We start from the raw sequence: 19,249 nt of genomic DNA on the forward strand, positions 1-19,249 counted from the left end.
GGTGGATGGGTTAAATGCAGACTAACTTCGCCATTGTATGGAAACATAGTGATGACATTATTATTATTATTATATACAAGTAAATAATTTAACTCGGAGGCAGCTCAGGATCACGGTGGTAAAAATTTATTTTAATTCTGACTTTAATCTCAAATTTTGAGAAGTCAGAATTCTACAAAATGAATTTCTGCCAACGTGGCCCTTTAAAATACACTAGCCTAATCTTTTATCCTGTTAAAATTAAGTTATTTATTTTGGATTTTGCAAAAGGTTAAAAGGCAAAATGAATTAATTACTAAAAATTGTGGCAATCTGGGTAAAATTTAGCTCTTTAACTATAAAAAGAATAAATAAAAAATAAAGCAGACTTGCATCTATTTAGATAAAATGTATATTTTTAAAATTACTAGACCAATAAATAATTTTACAAACTGCAATTACCAGTATCTGTTTTTGCATCAAGCGTCATTGTGTTGGATTAGAAGCTCACAAACTCCACAACAACAACTAATAATTCAAAATAAAAATCATTTAATGATACAAACACATTTTGCTAAACATTACCAGGACTACTTCCAACTGTTCAAACGCTACATTGAGCAGATGTGAAAATTGTAACATCAGAAAGTTCAAAACAACATTAAAATAATCATCACGTTCAGCAAACAGCAACATAAGCAAAGGAGGAGCCATTTGGGTGTCCTGGAATATCTTCACGTAAAAGGAGAGGAGAAAAAAAGCAAAAAGTATATCACTTGCAGCGCCCGTCAACATTTAGTAGATGAACAAAACAAAAGAGATCGGATCACTAGCTCTGACATTTAAAACTGTTGCAGATCTCACGGTGTGCCAACGCACTGTAGTTCCAAAAGCACAGGAAGCAGACGAGGAAAAAGGCAGAGACCACGGGAAAGTTGTGGATCACCGTCTTTGGAGAAGGCGCGAGACGTGCAGGGCGCCCATGGGTCAGACGTCTATCTGTACTGGTAGCCCATGCCGCCGTCTCCCCTGCTGTAGCCTTGGCTGTGGTACAGACTGTGGCTGGAACCGAAGCCCTGGCTGCCGCCTCCCTGGGAGCTGTAACTGCTCAGGGAGTTGAAGCCTACGAGGAGGATGAGCAAAATTTAATGGAGGGAGAAAATATTGAAATTCATCTATGAATGAATAAACCCACCATCATAATTGTAGTCCAGGCTACTTCCAACACTTCCTGTCACCTGGCTCGGATAGGCCGTGCTGTACGAGTAACCACTGGTCCCGCCCTGCTGGTTCTGGTTGAAGCCTTTCTTCCCCTGTCCGTACTGGTTGTAGGAGCTCTGCCCGAACGAGCTGCTCGGCTGGTAGCCTCCGATGGATCCTGTAACCCCCCTTGACAGACCCAGGATTGTTGTCTGTCCAGACTTGGCCATTGGAGGTTTCTTTTTGGATAGTTTGTTAGCAGAGGAGAAGGTGTACGCTCCTTGGCTCTGGTAGTAAGACCCGTAGGAGGCTGGGGGTTCTGCTGTGCTGAACGAAGAGCCTATCGATGAGATGCCCGTAGACCCGGTTCTTTCAAGTGGACCACCATTTTTGAAGAAATCTATGGAATGGCAGCAAAGTCATAAAACAAGCAGTGTTTTTTTTTTTTTTTTAAGAAAACATGAAATATATATAAAAAACATGATAATTGTGATAAAACGTAAGGATCCAGGTAATTTTATACTTCTACTAAATTTTACTTTTGCAGCTTTGGTCACTTCCCAACTCTACAAGTTAAACTGAAGTTGAAAAAAAACAAAAACCCGAAGCGTTTCTGGAGCAGATGACAGGATTGTTTTGTGACCAAGGCTGAATGTTCATCAGTACGTTCCCTCCCACAGGGCTGTTGCATGATGGACCTTTGAGTTTTGTTTGTGTAATAACGCCTCAATACCTCAGACAAATATACAAATTTAAGACCAAACTAGACCTGAAAGGAAACATCTGGACAATTAAAAGATGTTTTTAAGGGCTTTCATTGAAATCAGTACATTTAAGGTCTCTGCATAACTTGTGCCACAACAAAAAAATGTTAAATCCGGTGTAAATGTACCGGTTTCTTTAAGTGAGAAAGGTTTCAGCCCCATCCAGAGGACTTCATCAGTCTACAGCCTGCCAACTAGATCTGTCCCAAAGGTACTCTTCACTGCTGTTTCAAGACAACCTGTTGTAATCTCAGAAGTAACCTTTTCACGTTAAAAACCTAGTTTTGAGATTCCAACAGGCTAGCTTGAAAGAGACCTGGTTGGCAGGCCGCAGACTGAGGAAGTCCTCTGGATGGGGCCGAAATGTTTCCTAAAGAAACTGATCCAGATGACACGATTTAACCTTTTTGTTGTCATCTACCTGATTGAGCTTACAACCTTTTCCATGTCATGTTTGTGTGCAAAAACAGCACCTGTAATCACCTCGACACAATTTGTCCCTAACGTAGGAGTTGCCCTGAGATTATTTAATCTGGATACACGTTGGAATCAAAAACAAGCCAATCTGGACTAGAACTGTGCCCTATAAGGCGTCATAGTAACAAACTGAACCAGCCATGTGTTACCTAACTGAGCCTGAAGGCACCTCGAGGCGTTCAGGGCTGTAACCTCGCATGGTTTCTGAATGAATCCAAAGTTTGAATCACACATCCATCCATTTTCTTTACCCGCTTATTCCATTTTGGGTCACGGGGGTCGCTGGTGCCCATGTCCAGCAATCACTGTGCGAGGGGCGGGGTACACCCTGGATGGGTCGCAAGTCCATCACAGGGACACATAGAGACAAACGAGACAAACAAACATTCACTCTCTCACTCACACCTAGGGACAATTTAGAGTTACCAATCAGCCTAACATGCATGTTTTTGGTCTGTGGGAGGAAACCGGAGTACCCGGAGAAAACCCACGCATGCACGGAGAGAACATGCAAACTCCACCCAGAGAGGCCCCTGGACCGGGGTTTGAACTAAGGACCTGCTCGCTGAGAGGCAGCAGCTCTACCAGTTGCGCCACTGTGCTGCCCGCTGAATCACACATTCAACTCAAATCGATTCGACAATTTATGGTTGCTTAAAACACAAAGAGGCCAGTTGTTCGTCCTCTACTGCACCGACAAGTCTGTCCTGAACGCACATCTTAAGCACCGTAACAGAGTGACGCCTGTTTCTGCAGGAGTGACCTTTATTCAGCTGTTGGCAAACAAACAAAATGTAATCATACAAGTTATATTCATCCAGCACCTGGTGCGTGTGACTTAAGCACGATGCAGAAAAATGAGCCGGGGGGGAGGTTGACAGAAGTACAAATTGATCAGCACCTGACAGCACAGTAATGTCACATTTATTAAAAAAGCAAAACAAAAAAGAAGAACATATAAAAACAGATGAGCTTTACATCTTCAAACACACACAGTTGTTGCTTGAAGACAAACTGGAAGAATTTATCAACGCTGCAGTTTCTCTGTGTTTTATGGTTCCTGGAACATCTAAAAACTACCAGATCAGCGCCATCATGCAATCAGTGCACCGATAGTAGTAATATGAGAGAAAGAGCGAATTTTATTAAAACAAAATAAAAAAAAGAAGAAGCTATGTTTTCTAAAACTGGATAAAAATATACAAAAATCATCTTTCATCTGATGGATGTAAAAAAAAGAAAGAATCAAACTACACACAAACATCTACGAGTTTCAGCGTGTCCTTTTTAAGCTAAGCAGCATGGAGACAGACGTCCTCCACGGCAGTATGTCCATGTCCCACAGGTCGTGACCTCATGTTCAAGTAAAAGTCCGTCGACAAACGAAGACCTTTGTGACCAATCGGTCCTGAAGTTTGGAAAGCTTCACGTGTTTCAGAACATCTACATCAAGTTGATGGACCAAAAGATGTACACATGCTACACGCATGCAGCAGAAGATCGACTCCCCGAGGTTTCAGGACGTGGAATCGGCAAGACACGGCACAGGTTTGTTGTTACTTTATTCCCAGGTTGATGGTGAAGGAAGTTCATGATCCAGCTGGAACACTACTGAGGTCTACTGTCCGTTTTAATCAGGACTACAGGACTGTTTCTAGTTTTCTATGACAGGGGGACATGTCCCAAACTCGTGGTAGTCAATGCAGTCTGAGACAAAGTCACCTAAAGAGTGAGACAGGGCAGAGAAAGAAAAAATATATCAAAATTTATAATAATTTTGTATGCCTTAAAAATCTGGCAGGCCAATGACACTTTAAATGATTATTTTTAGATTTCTCTGCTCCTGTCACGCTCAGGTACGACACTCCTCAAAGCAGGCTGCCAGAATGAAGAAAGAGAAAATTCCTAAGAAAAGGTTTGTGAAAAGCCGATTCAGACCTGTGGCTGAAAGCAGAGAAATGTAAAATGACTCGGCTAGGTGAGGTGCTCAATGTGGAATCAGAGATGCACCGCAGGACATGAGAACATCTCTGCCAACACAGAGGCTGGAACTAATCGCATTGGAAAACATTTACAAAAAGTGAAGGTTTATCTGCACAACAGACAAAAAGCTAAACCAAAACAGACTCAAGTTAGAGACAGAACTCATACTCACTATATCCAGAGTCAGTGGTGCTCCCATAGCCGTATGTCCCAAAGCTACCTGCAGGCAGACCACACGGTTCAGTTGCAGCGTGAAACCTTCCGGGTCTGTGGAAGAAATCGAACGTCTGGGTTTACCTCCTTGGCCATAGCCTCCTCCATTATTGAATCCCCTGCCTCTTCCACGACCACGTCCTCTCCCTCTGCCTCTGGGGGCGCCGAGGTCCCCGCCTCCCATCATGCCATACCCTTGAGCGTGCTATGGAGGAAACAAACGTCACCAAAGTCAAACTGAAATTGTGGATTTTCCTGCTTTTTATTTTTTTTAGCAGGAAATCATTGGAGTGATTTTAAAATTATTTGTTGTATCATTTGGCAGCAAAAATAATAACTGCATTTTTAGTTTAATATGGTAAAACTGTGAAATAGTGATTTTTTTTTCTAAGGTTGTCATACCCTCAGAATCTCCACCATCGATTACAATTAAAGAGATAATTGGCTGAACTATGACTTTAATACTACTGATTAAAGGAATCAATATGGAATCAACCACACGCAGCACGTTAATTCGCCACAGTTCTTACCTTCTTCTTCTTTGGAGCCTCAGGTGTAAAACCTTCAGGAAAGAGCTGATCCAAAGCAGCCAGGGCTGCATAGGCCTTTGCCACCTTCTTGTTGGATCCAGTGCCCTGGAACTTCTGCCCATCAATGTCCACCTCCATGATGAAGCGTTTGTCGTGACTCCCCCCAGTCTCTGAGATAAGCTCATACTTGAGGCCCCGCCTCTTCTCGTTCAACTCCATTACAGGGTTTTTGCCATGTTTAGTCAGAATTGGTCCCTGCTGGCGAGCAGTCTGATACAGAGAAGATATAAAAATGAGAACGATCGAGTTCAATTATTCAGCCAAAAAATGTAAACGTTGCTCAACGGCACCGACCTCTCCAGCTTCTGTTTGGTCTGTGTTGGCTGTGCCTGTGGCAGCCACAGGAGCGTCAGTCTGCATTGCTACTGGCTTTGATTCTTCCATCGTGGTCACTACTTCTGTTTCTTCCATCTTTACCGTTGGCTCAGGGGTTTTGATTTCCATTCCTGTGGCAAGGCCCATGTCCTGTAGCACCTGAAACAATAGACTGTGGTTAAACTAAGCTCTGGTCACGATGGCTCAAGGTGTTGCAGTAGAAACAGTGTTGGAAAAGCCTGAAAGACTAATTTAAGATGTTGCTGTGAGTGATCTGCTCACCTTAACAGCGACATGCAGCTTCGCCGTGCGTTTGGAAGGACCAGAAGCCTCAAACGTTTTACTGTCCACCTCTACAGACATGGTGAAGACTGGAACATGAACTGGCCCAGTCTGAGAAACCAGCGTATACTGGAGACCTGGTTTCAGCTGATTCAGCTTCATTAGGGCATTCATAGCCTGAGGGGGTTCAGCCTTCTCATCTGCAGCTGGGGGGGGGGGGGGAAGTATTAAAACTGCCAATAACTAAGCATCAGTTCCCTAATGAACCCAGTACAATCCTTCAAAAGAACATCTCCAGTGAGTAATCAGCCATCAGACGTATTGACGTCCTCTTCAGTTTATGTAACTTGGACGTTTAAACAAATAAAAAAAAACTAAATGGACTCTTACATTTTTTCTGCACCTTCTTCTTCTTTTTATCTGGCCTCTTATCTTCAGTTCCCTCCTCTTCCTCAATGGGCCTTTTCATTGGTGGGAGGTATGTTGTGCTTGGTGGGATTTGCACTGGATTAAAACGCACAGTTTATTAATGCCGCAGCGATAATAAATACAAATGATAGGCAGGCTTCTATGATGGCATGCAATATATAATAACTATTTAAACCTGACAGGTGTCTTACCTGTGTAGTCGATAGGAGTCTCAGTTCGAACTTTTTTGGGTATTTTGGATGGGAGGGGATCTATTCCAAGAACTTTGTGAAGCTGTCCAAATGCCGACAGTCTTAGCGCGTGCTGCAGGGAGGAGCGACGCAGCATGAAGATCCACACGTTGGATAAACTCTGAACGGGAACAAACATTTATTATACTCACCTGAGCGCTCATTGTGATGTCTTCTCTCTGCTGCTTGTCCACATGAGCAATAGCATCGGTGGGATCCTTCTCACATGGATCATAGAGCCCAGGACCATCTGCAGCATTAAGGAACAACCGTTCAGGTACACAATAAATAAATGGATATTTAAAACATTCTGAAGATTTTTTACATATCGAAAAATAGCACTTTGAACAACCTCACTTTGTAGAAAAATACAAATGTACGACATTTTATGATTTTTTTTTAGGCAAGCACAAACACCAGCAGCTAGCTGTAGCACTTCTGGTGTAGCCTAGAAGAACTTTCTACATAAGTATAAATAAACTTTTTCCAATTATATTTTTTAAATTAAAATAAGTAGATAAACGGTTTAATGCCAAACTGTTTGAGGTGTGAAGCTTTAAATGTCTTTTCTGTTTGAATTGCTTTAAAATGTTAAAGACTATTGTAATTTGATGATAAAATGAAGAAAGGAATAAGAACAATATTTATCCCTGAGGGAATGTTAGCAGACATAAAATAAAATTTCATGTTATAATAAAACATTAAATATATATATATCTGAAATATTTCAAACCATTAAAAACTGTTTATAAACTACCCATTATTTGTTAATATGGCTATATATTATATATTCCAAGATTCTGATTTGTTTAGTTGCAAAAGTACTATGACAATTTGGACAGAAGTACAAAAAGGTTGCATTAAGGTGCTACAGCTAGTTGCTGCTGTTTGCACTTGCATAAACCTGTAGAATTACAAAACAAGGATTTTACAATAGAGTCAAAGTGTTTGCTATGATTTGTTCTTTCAATTTTATTTTTATTTTACTTTAAAATGGCAGCAATTCACTTTGGTTTTGTCTTCTCTACGTACAATTAAGATAAAATGTATCTTTTTTTAAATTCACACGCATAAAAGAAAAACCCTCACTCTGAAATGTTCCAAATATCTCTTTAAGATACTATGCTGCTGTAAATGTGCCATCAAATGACATTTGCGTACCCAGCAGGAGGATTCCTGAAGCCACACACTCCAGAACTCTCCGCAGAGCTTCACCTGCTGCCATGGGCCGGTTTCCTGTGCCAATTGCTTTCTCACAGATCAGCTCCAGTGGCTGCGAAGCAGAGAAGACTCTCGTTTAGGAATCTACATTTAGGCACAGCTCAAACAAAGGTTGTGTTGTTCAGCTAAATGGTATTTCTGTTTAACCATTAAAGAAAACATCTTATACCCAGTACATTAAACAAACTTATTAGTTAACATTCTTTGTTATAACTCACTAGGGGTGCAGAAAAAAATCAGTCCAATAAAGATTCTACATTCTTAGTCCTGGTGAATCTAAATCGATTCTAAAATGCATTTGTTTTATTTTTTTCCGCTCCTACTCCCGAGTGTCCTGCATATCGCATTACGTGTCCACCTAGCTGTCACCATAGAATTTGGCCTTGTAGGCCACCGTACAGTTAGCCAGCTGCCTTCATCTGAATGGAGCCTGCTAGCATGGAGCGGAGGACAGTGCGATTCAACCCTCTCCTTTGTCTTTAACAATCATTTCAGATCCTACAATGTTCCGGGGGGGAACAGAGCTCAACAAGAGCACGGTTGTTTGCAAGAAGTGTAAAATAAAACTGTGGTAAAGTATTTTGGAAATACGACAAAATGCATGGAAGGAAGATGAAAAGCAGTTTAAGCAAAGTTTAATGTACTATGGTAGGGTGAAGTCTGTTCACTTTTGTATTTATATATTTTGAATTTGTCTGAGATGGACTGGAGACCTGTCCAGGTGTCCCCCGCCTCTCACACAGTGATGGCTGGATATGGGCACCAGTGACCCCTGTGACTCGAAAAGGAAGAAGTGGATAAAGATGATGGATGGATTAATTATTTGTTCCTAGATTTTTATTTTAGAAAAATCCAGGCAGCTAACCTATTCCTGGTAATTTAAGTTACAGAATTTTATGTAATCCTATATTTGTTCCTGATTTTGGTATACATTAAAATACTTGATACAGTAAAGAACCTAAAATTATAGTTTTAAATACAGTGAGGAAAATAAGTATTTGAACACCGTGCGACTTTGCAAGTTCTCCCACTTAGAAATCATGGAGGGGTCTGAATATTGTATCTTAGGTGCATGTCCACTGTGAGAGACATAATCTAAAAAAAATCTGGAAATCACAATGTATGATTTTTTTAATAATTCATTTGTGTGTTACTGCTGCAAACAAGTATTTGAACACCTGCCAATCAGCAACAATGCTGGCCCTCAAAGACCTGTTAGTCCTCCTCTAAAATGTCCACCTCCACTCCACTTATTATTCTAAATTAGAAGCACCTGTTTGAGGTCGGTAGCTGCATAAAGACACCTGTCCACCCCACACACTCAGTAAGACTCCAACTACTAACATGGCTAAGACCAAAGAGCTGTCCAAAGACACCAGAGACAAAATTGTAGACCTCCACAAGGCTGGAAAGGACTACGGGGCAATTGCCAAGCAGCTTGTTGAAAAAAAGATCAACTGTTGGAGCAATTATTAGAAAATGGAAGAAGCTAAACATGACTGTTTATCTCCCTCGGACTGGGGCTCCATGCAAGATCTCACCTCGTGGCGTATCAATGATCCTAAGAAAGGTGAGGAATCAGCCCAGAACTACACGGGAGGAGCTGGTCAATGACCTGAAGAGAGCTGGCACCATTGGTTCCAAGATTACTGTGGGTAATACACTAAGACATCACAGTTTAAAATCATGCATGGCACGGAAGGTTCCCCTGGTTAAATCAGCACACATCCAGGTCCGTCTTAAGTTTGACCATGACCATTTGGATGATCCAGAGGAGTCATGGGAGAAAGTTATGAGGTCAGATGAGACCAAAATAGAACTTTTGGTCTTAATTCCACTCGCCGTGTTTGGAGGATGAAGAATGACGAGTATCATCCCAAAAACAATGTCCCTACTGTGAAGCATGGGGGTGGAAGCATCATGCTTTGGGGGTGTTTTTCTGCACAACAGGACGACTGCACTGTGTTAAGGAGAGGATGACGGGGCCATGTATTGACAGATTTTGGGGAACAACCTCCTTCCCTCAGAACATTGAAGATGGGTCGAGGCTGGATCTTCCAACATGACAATGACCCAAAGCACACAGCCAGGAGAACCAAGGAGTGGCTCCGTAAGAAGCATATCAAGGTTCTGGAGTGGCCTAGCCAGTCTCCAGACCTAAACACTATAGAAAATCTTTGGAGGGAGCTCAAACTCCATGTTTCTCAGTGACAGTCCAGAAACCTGCTGATCTAGAGAAGATCTGTGGAGGAATGGACCAAAATCTCTGCTGCAGTAAACCTGGTGAAAAACTACAGGAAACATTTGACCTCTGTAACTGCAAACAAAGATACTGTACCAAATATTAACATTAATTTTCACAGGTGTTCAAATACTTATTTTCAGCAGTAACAAACAAATAAATTATTAAAAATCATACATTGTGATTTCCGGATTTTTCTTTTAGATTATGTCTCTCACAGTGGACATGCACCTAAGATGAACATTTCAGACCCCTCCATGATTTCAAAGTGGGAGAACGTGCAAAGTCGCAGGGTGTTCAAATACTTATTTTCCTCACTGTACATGTTGTACACGTTTACATTGTTGTTTAAATTTTCATCTTGTCAGTTACATAATTTAAACTAAATTTATGACCATTTCAATAGTAAAATCGTTTCTAAATGGAAAATCGATTTTGAATCGAATCGTGACACCAAAAATGGGAATCACGTCGCCAGACTCGCAGCCCTACAACTCACCCAGCCACGAAGCGGGGCCCATGCAGGGATGCGGGTGCACAGGTCCCTTAAGATCCGGATGACAATGACACAGGAGCGCAGCCCGTTGGCCCTGGCCTGGAAACACATGGAGGGGGTGGGAGGGAAGCGCGAGGCAAACGAGCAGTTTTAGTCACAACAAAAATAAATAAATAAAAACAGAATAAATGACTAATAATTGCCATGAGCAACACTAACAATCAAATCAAAAAAAGAAATTCATGAACATGATGCCACAAAGACTAGAACAGCTTTAGTTGGGTCATTATGAAAATATCCAGAGATATTAGATGATTTGTTGTGGGACATGGCCGATTATTAATAATCAGTTGTGAACCAAAAATAATTAACAGTGTAGTTATCACGTGTGTAACAGTTCTGTATGTGCAAAAACATGCGTGTAATCAAAATCAGGACAGAAGAAAGGAATAAGACCACCTCAAACTCAATACTAGCTTTAACTTGAGAAACGTCAAGAAAAAAGGGAGCTCACGAGTGCTGTCACTGAAGGTAGGGGTGTGTGTGTGTGTGTGTGTGTTGGGAGGGGGGTGTGAATCAGTTAATGGAAATTTTAAAAAGTATCACTCAAGGTGCAATATTCCCAATGATGTTGTGGCACACTAACAGAATAGAACAGCCAAAGAGCAGGAGGGTTTGACGCCACATATTCTACACTGACAAGCTGCAGAGATGGAGCGCTGATCGTTACAGTTTGGAAGCTGAAGATGACACAGGCGACAAACTACTGAAAACACGCTCAACTACAAGAACATTTTCTTTTAAATGACCAAATGAGGCTGCAAAAAGTGTTCCAGAAGTAACTTGTATATAAAAATACAAAAGAAAAACAACCCAAAGCAGTAATGACTACAGAAATATTGCACCTGGACACAGGGCGTATTAGTCAAAGATTTTTTTGATTCAAGTTAAACATGTGTTGCATTAAATGATAAAGAAGTCGGGGGCTAAAAGCAGCTATTTTCATTTGAACAGATGTTACCGCTAAAGAACCTTTAAAGTGAGCAAAGCATCTGAGAAGCAGTGTGATGACAAATGTTTCTTAAACACCCAGGTCATCAAATAAATACTACAGGAAGTACGCCTCAAAAGAGGGAAAAAATAAAACACACAAAGAACTTTGAAAATAAAGTACAAAAGAACAAAAAGCATAAAACCAAACTCAAAGCTACTTCTGTTTTAGAGACAAATAAAGACAAGATTCAAACCTGGAACCACTTAGCGTGGCGTAGAGAAGCCAAGGCAGTTAGGCATTTCTGCCTGTCCAGAACATCCGGGGGATCGATGACTGAAAGCGTTTCTATTGGCAGGTGGAATAAGAAGACAAGGTACAGTTTGACCAAGGGGAGTTCTGTCAGCCGGCCAGGGGGACCACAGGCAGGAGGGGGAAGGGGAGGGGACCCCTCCACTGGAGAAACGCAAAATGCTCTCAACCTCCCACTAATTATCTTGTACCAACTTGAACACAACAATGACTGGCTGGGCTATGTTACCTTTAGCTGGCTTAGTAAAAAATAAAATAAAAACAAAGAATAAATAAAAAAAGGAAATAAAGGTAATATTAATGGTATCAAACGGGAGGTTGTCTCTCTAAAGTTGCTTCCACTCAAACAGCTGCTCAAGTGTCGTAACTTTTTCTTGTCTGACGTTAACAGGAGGTAGAGCCCCCCCCCTTGGCCCCCTTACTGGGTACACTGCACTTTGCCCCTTCCGAGACAGAGAGCGGCCAGTTGGTCAAAGGTCCAGCGTCCCTAAAAATTGACAAGACTAGAAGGCTTGACAAAGAGAATCAGAATTGGAACCACAGGTAGAAATGATCAGATGCACAAAAGGTGGGTACCAAACGAGTCCACACTGCAGCAAAACTGATGGCTTCACAAAACAGACCCAAACTGGGCGGCGCTCTGAGCGCAGGACTACAGATAAGGTCAAGACTCCTACTGAAGCAGAAACCCTCACTGTTGATGAGCACTCTGAAAAGCAATAAAGGTTTTATTCCCTAGCTAGAATCATGATAAATTATTTTAAACTTTTAAATGCTTCAGTTATCTTTTCCAGTAAATGGAGACCAATTCCTGCAGTTGAACATACACTATGTGCCAAATGTAAGGTTCTCTTGTCATTATCTGTAACCCCGGGCGTTTCCTGTTGAGGAATATTAAGGACAGTTAAAAGCCCAATGTCGGGTCAAACAAATACTTTCCTCAAGAGATTTGCTACTCATTTTTGCTGCAATGCAAACTGTTCATCATCATTGATAAAAACACATGCAAACACAGTGGTCTCTGGTATTTTTGGTTAAATTCTCAGTGAGCCTTCATTTATCAACACCTGATCTTCAAAAGAAATGAAAACTATGTTGCAGTCAGTAGGCTACCTGCCCTATACTGTATATTGGGCCATCAAAAATGTACAATTAATTGCGTGGAACTACGAGAGTGTCCAGAGTGCTATAAACATAGCAAAATGAGTGCATTCTTGTCCTCTAGCTCCATTGAAGGCCCAATAAACAATATCTGTCTGGCCTCATTGCTGGCTCCTTGTTGAAAGGAGGACGCCACTAAAGTATGGTGTTAAGGTTCCTGTGTCGGGGGCTTACCTTCAGCAACAGCCTTTTCCATCTCCTCACGAACCAAAGGGGAGGTCAGGTTAATCGTGAGGTTGAGTGGGGGCTCCTTCGTTTTTTTGATGATGATGCTGGCGTCACTGATGTTCTGGGTTACCTCATACGTGTCCTCCGCTAAAGTCTAGGAAGGAGAAACACACTTATTTATGTTTGTACAAAATATCAGATTTCAGTTTCATGTCGTCACATGGCTTCTGAAGCTACAGAAAACAATTCTTACAGTCCTAGAGAATGCAAGCATTATTGTTGAAAGGTTGTATTAAATAGTTTTTTTATTCAGTCCTTTCTGTGTTTCTGGAAGCATCTCAATGACTCTTGCCATGTTATGTAGCATTACCATCTTCATTCTGCTTAAAAAGATACATTTAATTATTCAAGGACAGCTAATTTTAACGTAAATATTTCACTAAAATCCAGAGAAACACTATTAAAAGTGACAGAGAGCCAGCACAGATGTGTCTCAGTTTATCCCTCCACCAGCCCGATAAAAATAAAATCACAGAAGAGATGAGCCCTCTGCCAAGTTATCTAGGGGAAACTGTTGCTACAATACAGCTGAAAATGTTGCCAATAAAAGAGTAAATTGTCTGATGCACTCCAATCTGGATGGATTATATATTTGTCCATTCAACAACAGCAACAATAATAAATATATCGGCTAGACTAATATTCAAAATGCAATGGTTCCCCCTAGATAACCTTCCATGGCGGGGTGTTCATCTCGTTCATCATTTTTGTGTATTGCACGTTGCTAGCTTAGCACTGACGGGGGGACGGGGGCTGCAGTTTGGCACTCGGTTCTGTTGACTGCTTGTATACTGGTAGGGAAACACTGGAAACACTAAATTCAAAAAGCGTTCAATATAAAAATAGTGTTTTACCCATGGGAGTTTAAGTGCTCTAGAAAATAAACTTATGAGCCGTTTGTTGTTGTTTTCCCTGTGCCTGTATCACCATGACACTTCTGTCACCATTCAATTATGATCTGGTGCTGAATGATTATTAACTAAGAGGAATTTGTAAATGGTATCAAAGAAAAACAACTTTTGAAAGAACCTTTAGTCAAACTAAAAACATATTTCGACATGTTCGACACACCATGAGTATTTTAGCATTAGGTTAAGATGGGTGGGAAAAGAAAATAATATAAATTGAAAATGTTATTTTTCTCACCTCCCAATTTATATAATTCCTTCACACATTACGTGACAAACGTTATTTCTACTGTTTTTCTATTTAACATCTGAAGAGCTTCCATGTCTATATCCATTACGATTCCACATGAATATGTTTAATTGGTTATTTGAATACATTTTGTTTTTGAAGCACAAAGATGACAAAATAAACACAAACTCAAGTTCGTTAGATTGTGTCTGCCTCCATAAATTATGAGATTTCTATGAGAAACATTTTATGCTTTTCTAATCACCTTGTAAATATACATAAAAAATAACTCTTCCTCATGAGTTAAAAACTTGCACACAGAAAATACACTGTTGTCTAACAGTGTCTTATAATTTTATGCTGTCATTAGCTTTAAAAGTAGTTTTTTTTTTTGCAAAACAAAGTTTGCCTGCTTATATCACGCTGTGCAAATATTTTTAACCTATCAAATCTCAACATTTGCCATAGACAGATAACGCCAAATCAGCCTGGATGGAAACATTATCACATTATTTAGTGCATGCGAGTCCCATTCTTACATTCAGCTGTGTGAAAAGGTTTTCGGTCACTCTGTTCAACAGACTGACAGTGGGCTTGTCCTTACAGAGCAGCACCAGCTCCAAGTCCAGGTCCCCTTTCAGAAGCAGGCCCTTAGCAACAAGGCCCACTCTCATTACACCACGCAAAGTGCGTGTGGCCAGATCTTTCTGCTCACTTTAGAGGACAAAAGAGACAAAGTACACAAAAGAAACAAATTAGAAGTGGCTACTATTGTTTGTTTTTATCCCAGCAAGAGGAATGACCTCCATGATACCCCCTCACCTCTCCTTGTCAGTGTCTGTGCCATCAGAGTCAGACTTGGTTCCCTTTTCTTCTTTATCAAGCCAGTCGGAGACGGCCTTGAGAGCTCGCTCTGTGTGAGACACCATGTTCTGAACACTTTCCAGCTCCTCTTGAGTTGGGTAGATAGTAGAATGTTTGGCCATGACATGGCGGTCTCCGTTCAAAAAGACACGCATTGATCGGTGGCGGACTGGGGGTACCTAAAGGTGAAAATTAAACAAAATAAGACTTGTTTGCAACAACAAATATATCTCCGTGCTATTGTCTTTTAAAAATAAAAGTACTGACTTTTTTTTAAAATTATTATTTTGAAAAATCAAAATCAAGTTATTAAAGCTAAACATGACTTAATGTAAAAACAAAATTGCAGGTCTTTAATTTATGGGGCATATCCATTAAGTTCAGCCCATGCTACAGATCTGAAAATGTAACAAGGAAAGCCAGGATGAATCAATAAACAGTTTTTACTAATCATGATTTATGCAACTAGGTTGTAATACGCCAGGAAAATATTTGTCATGCTTTAAAGGTTCACATGGTTAAACTCATTGAACTACTTTTACTCTAAATAATTAAAAACACTGGTTAATGTGAGCAACAGAAGCTGTTTTCATGCATGGGCATGCAAAAGCCAATTTAATAGGGTAATGTGGAAGCTGCTGGTTTGTGTTCATAAGGCCTCAGGCACATTGGCATGAAAACATGGCTGGCACCAGTTCTCTGGATTAAAACAGATGGGACATTTACTTGAGCTCTTGACAGTAACATAAAAAGATAAAGTTCAATTACACGCATCTTCATATAAAATCTATGCATGGTCTTTTAATTGTGACCCAAAAATGACACTTAGATTAAAATGTTACCATTATTGTTTTACAATGTGTTGACTGCTTTGTCCAGTGAATATCAAAAAGCCCTTTTCAAAGGAGATGACACTGCTGGTGCACGACTCTCTGAAAGGAAAACAAGAAATGAACGTCACTGCAATGTAAATAAAAACAAAAACAGTCAGCTGAAAATTGAACCAGATCAAATCTGATCAACCGGAGTCAACAACTACAGCTTTATAAAACAGAAATATTGATCCTCAAATTTAACAGATTTTTAATGGATACATGAATTTCCCAGCCTCACGCATGTACCCGACCAGACTTTTTAATATTCAACTTAAGATGGGGCTTTTTTCAGTCGTGGGCCTAAACTTTGTAACCATCTGCCCCCCAGCATTAGACAGGCCACTTCACTTCCTGTTTTGAAAAACATGTTTTCTCTGACTTTTAACCCGTTGTGATTTGATGTTGACCTTTTCTTTTGATGCTTTTAATTAATTTTGTTTTTTCCCTTTAAATTACTGCCATTGTTTTTATTGTTAAGCACTTTGGTAACAAATGCTGTTTTTAAATGTGCTTTATAAATAAATTTGACTTAAGTTTCCCAAAACACATTTTGTAGGCCATGTCAGCACAGAAAGAAGCCAAGTCTTTTGAAATTAGTTTTGAACTTTTAATGCGAAATAAAAAAATTATATTATTTTTTTCCCCATTTCTTTATTCCACATGGTCCAGATGTAAAAATGTCTCTTTTTTTTGTATTTTTACAAATAGATTAAAAAGGTTTGCGGCTCACAAACTGTGTTGTAAGAAGTTTTAGTCAGAAAAATCTAGATGAGGTTTGAACTGTTTGTTAGTAACTGAGGCGTTAATGTGATTTTTTTAAATATAAATTCACAAATATGATTCACAGACCACAAACTGGGTTTTAAAGAAAGTACTTAGTGTAGGATATTGTACTTCTGTGTTTTAAAGTTTTGGAACTAGATATGACGTAAACTATTATTAACCTTTATTCAACAAGGCAAGTCCCATTCAGACCACTTTTGTTAGGCCTGTGCCCGAAACCAACACACATTACGAAAACTGTTAATAATTTTAGCACTGGTTAAAAAAACTAAATAATTTAGATTGTTAAGAGGAGCCTGTGCCCAAACAGTGAACAAGAAATAACTATTTGTGCTCAGTTAAAGATAAGTGTTCATAACTGTAATTGGTTAAGGGATTTAAATTACTATTAACATCTAAATAAAATAAACTATTAACGCATTCCTAATTAAGTACAATACATTTTACAGTGATGTTATGAGGGTGAATGGCAAAGTAGTTCTGAAAAAACTTTTTTTTTTACTGTATATATTAATGCATTGATGTGAATGAATGATTTACTGTAAACCGCATAAACATGATACCGTCCTCGCTTTTAAGTTTCTTTCATAAAGTTCATTCACAAGTCAAAACGGACCTAGAAGTTACCAACAGGGGTTAACCCTCATTGATTAATTTCAGAGAGGAGCAGTCAGTCCCAACCGACATCATCGAGGGAATTTAAAACGGACGCCATTTTATTTCGAGGCAGAGTCCGTGCTAGGAGCTAATGTAGCCAAATAACGTTCGCCTACTTGTTCAAGCTAATGCATAACGACGGCTTTCCAAACCGCTAACACGAAGCACATATTTTGTTTCAGCCACATAGCGTTCGATGAATATTCGAAGCATGGACTTTGAATTGTGCTTTACAGCTGCTGGTTATCATCAGACCCCAAAATGGTCGAGACGAGACCAAGACCCCACCGTCTTCAACAGTTAGCAACATCCGGTTAGCTTCGTCGACGCCGTTGACAAAAGGAAAAACAACGTTTCGCGAACAGGAGAGCCCAGTTTTCGAAAACATCACAACGACATTTATTATTTCTTCTTGAGTTTATCGTTCGTCTAATAATATTAAACATGACTAAGACTAAACGTAATGAAATGACACCGACCTTTGTAGAGCCGCTTACGATCTGCTCTGTCTGCGCACGCTTACCTCAACCTCTGCAGCAACAGCCCAACCAGGACACCCACGAGATGGAAAAGGATGATGTTCATTGGACAAATCATGCACGTGACTGACACCGCAGCCAATAGAAAATAAGAATATAAAATTAAGGGCGGAGCCACGACTCAGTTTTCTTTTTTTTACGTTGAACGTGATCAGTACAGAGAACGCAGTCACATGGAAATATTGCAAAGTAAATAAAATTAGTGCAAGATTTAAAAAGTGTGATGTAAATTTTCTAATTCAGTGGTGTACAAAAATCATACTCTTGAGCAAATTTTAAAAAAGCATAATGAAATTTACATTTAATTGGACTTTCACTTTGCAGGAAGGATTTACATAATATGTTTAATATAATGTCTTACTGTGCTCCTGGAACCTGGAACACCTTGCAACAAGATCTGCAGCTGTCCACTTCGATTTATTTTAAAGGAATTTTAAACATCAGATAAGGTCATTAGAAAAAAACTAAGCAAATATGTTCTTGTTTTTAGTATTTTGCCTTGTTTTAAATGACACTTGATTTTATTGTTTTTATAACACTATTTTTATTTTAATATTATTGTCTGTATTATGTTGTCTTTCTAAAACAGATCTCTCTTGAAAATGAGTCAGTGAAGACGACAAAATATTTTCCTTGAAAAAGCAAATGTGCTGGGGTAATAATCCTTTTTGTCCAGCTACAAAATTACAAGGGTTCAGACGTACAGAATAAAAAACATGTATAAAAAGCCTCAAACATTCATACTGTTTTTTTCCTACTTTACTACTAATGTATAATGGCATGAATCATCCATCCATCCATTATCTTTACCCGCTTATTCCATTTTGGTTCACGGGGGTTGCTGGTGTCCATGTCCAGCAATCACTGTGCGAGGAGCGGGGTACACCCTGGACAGGTCTCCAGTCCATCACAGGGACACATAGAGACAAACGAGACAAACAAACATTCACTCTCTCACTCACACCTAGAGACAATTTAGAGTTACCAATCATCCTAACATGCATGTTTTTGGACTGTGGGAGGAAACCGGAGCACCCGGAGAAAACCCACGCATGCACGGAGAGAACATGCAAACTCCACCCAGAAAGGCCCCTGGACCGGGATTTGAACCAGGGACCTGCTCGCTGAGAGGCAGCAGCTCTACCAGTTGCGCCACCATGGCATGAATCAGTAGTTCCCAAACTTTTCTGCTTCAGAACCACAAAATAAAAGTTGCAGAGACTCATATTTTACTAACAGACTGTGTTGACTAATATTTAATGCCAATGTTAAAATATATAT

At 39.9% G+C, this 19,249-nt stretch overlaps 1 protein-coding gene across 2 annotated transcripts; it reads right to left on the reverse strand.

The window, feature by feature from the left end:
• Window positions 1-657: 657 nt before the first annotated feature.
• On the reverse strand, window positions 658-17,981 carry ilf3b (interleukin enhancer binding factor 3b). Of its 2 annotated transcripts, XM_037688839.1 has the most exons (18): window positions 17,909-17,981; window positions 15,957-16,046; window positions 15,073-15,293; window positions 14,790-14,964; window positions 13,060-13,207; window positions 11,669-11,760; window positions 10,425-10,520; window positions 7,624-7,735; window positions 6,615-6,712; window positions 6,424-6,535; window positions 6,194-6,307; window positions 5,804-6,009; window positions 5,501-5,680; window positions 5,147-5,416; window positions 4,701-4,821; window positions 4,576-4,623; window positions 1,175-1,579; window positions 658-1,102 (listed from the first exon to the last, which is right to left on the reverse strand). In XM_037688839.1, the coding sequence occupies exons 2-18, from the start codon at window positions 15,957-15,959 to the stop codon at window positions 975-977; spliced, it is 2,529 nt and encodes an 842-aa protein (XP_037544767.1). In that variant the 5' UTR covers window positions 15,960-16,046; window positions 17,909-17,981; the 3' UTR covers window positions 658-974. The 2 variants fall into 2 exon arrangements, with proteins under 2 accessions (XP_037544767.1, XP_037544768.1); XM_037688840.1 differs by lacking the exons at window positions 658-1,102; window positions 1,175-1,579 and adding an exon at window positions 3,641-4,142.
• Between the last annotated feature and the right edge of the window lie 1,268 nt (window positions 17,982-19,249).

Source organism: Nematolebias whitei, chromosome 15 (assembly GCF_014905685.2).
Source record: "Nematolebias whitei isolate Nwh7 chromosome 15, NemWhi1, whole genome shotgun sequence".
NCBI lineage: Eukaryota > Metazoa > Chordata > Actinopteri > Cyprinodontiformes > Rivulidae > Nematolebias > Nematolebias whitei.